The sequence below is a fragment of the Gavialis gangeticus genome, unplaced genomic scaffold (genome assembly GCF_001723915.1).
Source record: "Gavialis gangeticus isolate Ggan-Ray unplaced genomic scaffold, GavGan_comp1, whole genome shotgun sequence".
Classification (NCBI taxonomy): Eukaryota; Metazoa; Chordata; order Crocodylia; family Gavialidae; genus Gavialis; species Gavialis gangeticus.
In genome coordinates this window covers 73,033,533-73,036,829 of record NW_017729031.1, presented here as the reverse complement: position 1 = coordinate 73,036,829, position 3,297 = coordinate 73,033,533, and the positions used below count along the sequence as shown (strand labels likewise).

Here is a 3,297-nt window from a genome sequence, read left to right as displayed (position 1 = left end):
TCTCCCCCCCAAACAAGCCACTCATGGCTCTGTCCTGCTCTCCACTGGGGCCCCAAACCCCCAGCCCCAAACCCCGCCCAGCTCGGTAGGTAGGGCTGTGCGAAGATTGCCTTGCAGCTCAGTTGAAACAGATTCGGAGGAGATTTGGCTGAAACAGAACAGGACAGTGATCCAAAACACAGAAACAAATCACTGTCCTCCAAAATGGCTGAATCTGAAACTGAATCAAAACACAATCATTTTTCACAGCCCTAAAGACCAAGTAACTAAAAAAAGACCAACTCATAATTTAGTCTCTTTTCCTTAAATTACATTATACAGTGCAGGTATATGTTAGATATACCCTGATTTAAAAGATCTTTTCTTTTTTTCCCTTTTTTTAAGGAACGTTTCAACTGCCAGGTAAGAAAATTAAACTATGAAACTTCTTGAATTATTATTCATTATTTTTGTTGCTGCTGCTTACATTGTTGTGTTTTCTAGCAATCGTAGATTTGTTCTGTGTGGTACTCACGTCAAAGCTATGAATATGGATGAATCTGCAAATGGAAGTCTGTCTGTAGAATTTCGACATTTGGTAAGTTTGCCAGTACTTACCAACTTTATTTATGCAATTTTACTCAAATCTCATCAGTTAATTGCCTTGTAAAAACAAAACTAAAAAATATTTTGCTGAATGGATTTACCTAGAAGCATAGTCAGAGCCTGTTTCAAGCATTAGGTATAGGTATTATGTGTATCATACACAAAGCCAATACCCAAATACAAACTGACTCAAAGCAAATTCTGGTTTTATTACCCATTTACTATAATGTAATTATTTGCTGTTTTGAGACAGAACAGCTGGCTTGAAGAAATATATTAATTTTCAAGGGATGTACACCACAAATAAATTATCACTATTCATATATACTAATGAAACCACTGTCACAAATATCACTAGTAAATACTTCTCTCTTCTAATTCCCTGAATATAAATCTTGTATTCTTTTCTTCAGCAACCCAAAGAAATGAAATCAAGTGCTGGAAGCAAAGGAAATGAGGTTAGTAAGAGGGTTTTTGTTTGTTTTATTTTCCATAGGATTTCTTTTGATGATTCAAAGTATTTTAGAATAAAATTTACTTGGTCTAAGCATCATATGGTAGCTATCAGTAAGTCTGTTAGCTTCCTAAATAATTAAGGATTTTATAAAATGAACAATAAGCATTGATAATATGATAGGATAAATTATTTTTTTCAGAAATAAACATTTCTTACAAGTGATAATTAAAACCCTCAATTATGTACAACTACATTGTTATGTTAGAAAGTAGGAAATAGTAATCCAAATGAATAATTGGATATGTTCTACCAGAAGGAGACATGCCTTGAATGTCCTGAGTCCAACATTTACTTTTTTTTAAAAAAAAGCTGTTAAGGTTCCTAATAAAACTAGAAACAAGAGAAATTATTCCACAAATCTTTTTGGTTCTTGCAGAAACTGTTCTTTTATAAGTATTCTCTAGGTGAAAATTCACAAATGGAGCAGGGGTACAATTGTGTAAAGTCAGTGGAGTTGTGTCTGGCTCAGCTAGAATTGATCTAGGTCTTAAAATGTTTATCTGAAGCTGGTTTTAGTGCTCCCTCTTGTGGTTAGATTAAATTGTGACAATTACAATCTATAGAATAGCAAACATTTAACAATATGGTATACCTTCTGACGCTTGGGGGGAGTGTACATACTTCTTGACACATGCACGTGTGCATGATTTACAACATTGGAATGACTCCTTTCTAACAGTATCTTTTTTTTTTAAATATATTGTAGCAAACACTGTATTATTTCAACTATGCTAATATGTATTATAAAATCTATACCAGCATGTTTAAGTGGTAACAACTTCCTAGCATGGGTGCAATTATACAAATACGCTGGTAAAATGCTTAGACTATCTAACACATTCCTATCAAGGAAAGGGAATGAGATCTCTCAATATCAGCTACATGTATACTAATATAAATGCATTCACATAAAGTGGTCGTATGAGTAAAACTGTACCGGTAAAAATTAAGGAAGGGAAATCATATTATGACAGACATAATCATGACAATACAAAAAAATGTATAGAAACCAGGCTCTGGTAACAGTGTTTAGGTACACAATGAAGTGATTAATATGGATAGTTTCAGGGAAATTCAAACCAAATAAGAGATATTTTGTACAGACTGGTGCTGAATTTGTGAATGGAATAATTCACATTTTGATTAGTAAGACTAAAACTCAGGGCCCAGTTCTCTGTTACTTTGCATCTTACAAAGTAATTTGCACTAGTCTGAAGTGGATACAGAGAGTTGGGTATAAAATGGTACTTCTCTACTTTAGTAGTCTTTTACACTTGCTTTATACACTTTTTGCACAGGTTACAATGTAAGATAAAGTGCAATGGAGAATCCGTCCTTCATAATTGTAACATTATTTTTGCTAACTGTTTCTCATGTGCTATTACATGAGTTAAAGAACAGTTTATACAATCATAATTAGCACTAAAAGTTACTATTTGAAAAATACCTACAGCAAAAGCTCTGTTATCCAGCACCCATGTGAAATGGGGGGTGCTGAATAACCAAATATGCTGGTTACCTGAGAGGCATCTTTACCTGGTTGGGCCGCCGCGTCCGGTGCACCAGGCTTTCACTCCCTGGCGTCAGTATGCCAGGGGACAGGGAGGGGGACCCCACACAGGCTGCTTTGCCCCAGGCCATGGCCCACAGTCGGTGAAGTGGGGACTCGGCAAACCTTGCCATGTCGACCAGCATGCCGGTTAGCAGAGCATGCCAGTTAATAAAGTGCCAGATAACATGGCTTTTACTGTATAAGAAAATAGAATTTTGATTTGTTTCAGGAGACTGTTCATCTTAAAATAAAAGCATTTAATAAACCTAAAATATGATAACAAATACTAATCTTTCTACTAAACATTCTTCTCAGTCTACTTGCATATAGAGTTAGTCAAGCATTTTTGTCTCACATATTATTGTTAAAATTAGAGGTGCACCGATACATCAGTCCAATATCGGATCGGCTCCAATATAAAGAAAATTGACTGTATTGGAAATCAGCCTGATGTGGCCGATAATATGGCTGATAAATGCCCCATGCATGTGTGCAGCTGCAGCACAGCATGTAGGAAGTGAGAAGCACAGCTTGGCAGCATGGAGAGCTTCATACAGTTGGTTAGTCTGTTGTGGAAGGGCAGGGGGGGCGGGAAGGGACATGAGGGGGCCGATCAAGGCCCCTGTGGTGAGGGAAAGAGTGG

The 3,297-nt window shown here is 36.5% G+C and overlaps 1 protein-coding gene and 1 long non-coding RNA gene across 3 annotated transcripts in view; one reads left to right on the top strand and one right to left on the bottom strand.

The window, feature by feature from the left end:
• Positions 1–3,297, top strand: part of STAT4 (signal transducer and activator of transcription 4) — a 102,685-nt gene that overhangs the window by 69,985 nt on the left and 29,403 nt on the right. For both annotated transcript variants that reach the window (XM_019523110.1, XM_019523111.1), the window contains exons 12-14: positions 385–402; positions 484–577; positions 999–1,043. In XM_019523110.1, coding sequence (XP_019378655.1) covers positions 385–402; positions 484–577; positions 999–1,043 — 157 coding nt within the window. The remainder of the gene's footprint in view (positions 1–384; positions 403–483; positions 578–998; positions 1,044–3,297) is intronic.
• LOC109301854 overlaps positions 1–3,297 on the bottom strand; it is a 105,026-nt gene that overhangs the window by 72,373 nt on the left and 29,356 nt on the right. The window lies entirely within an intron of this gene.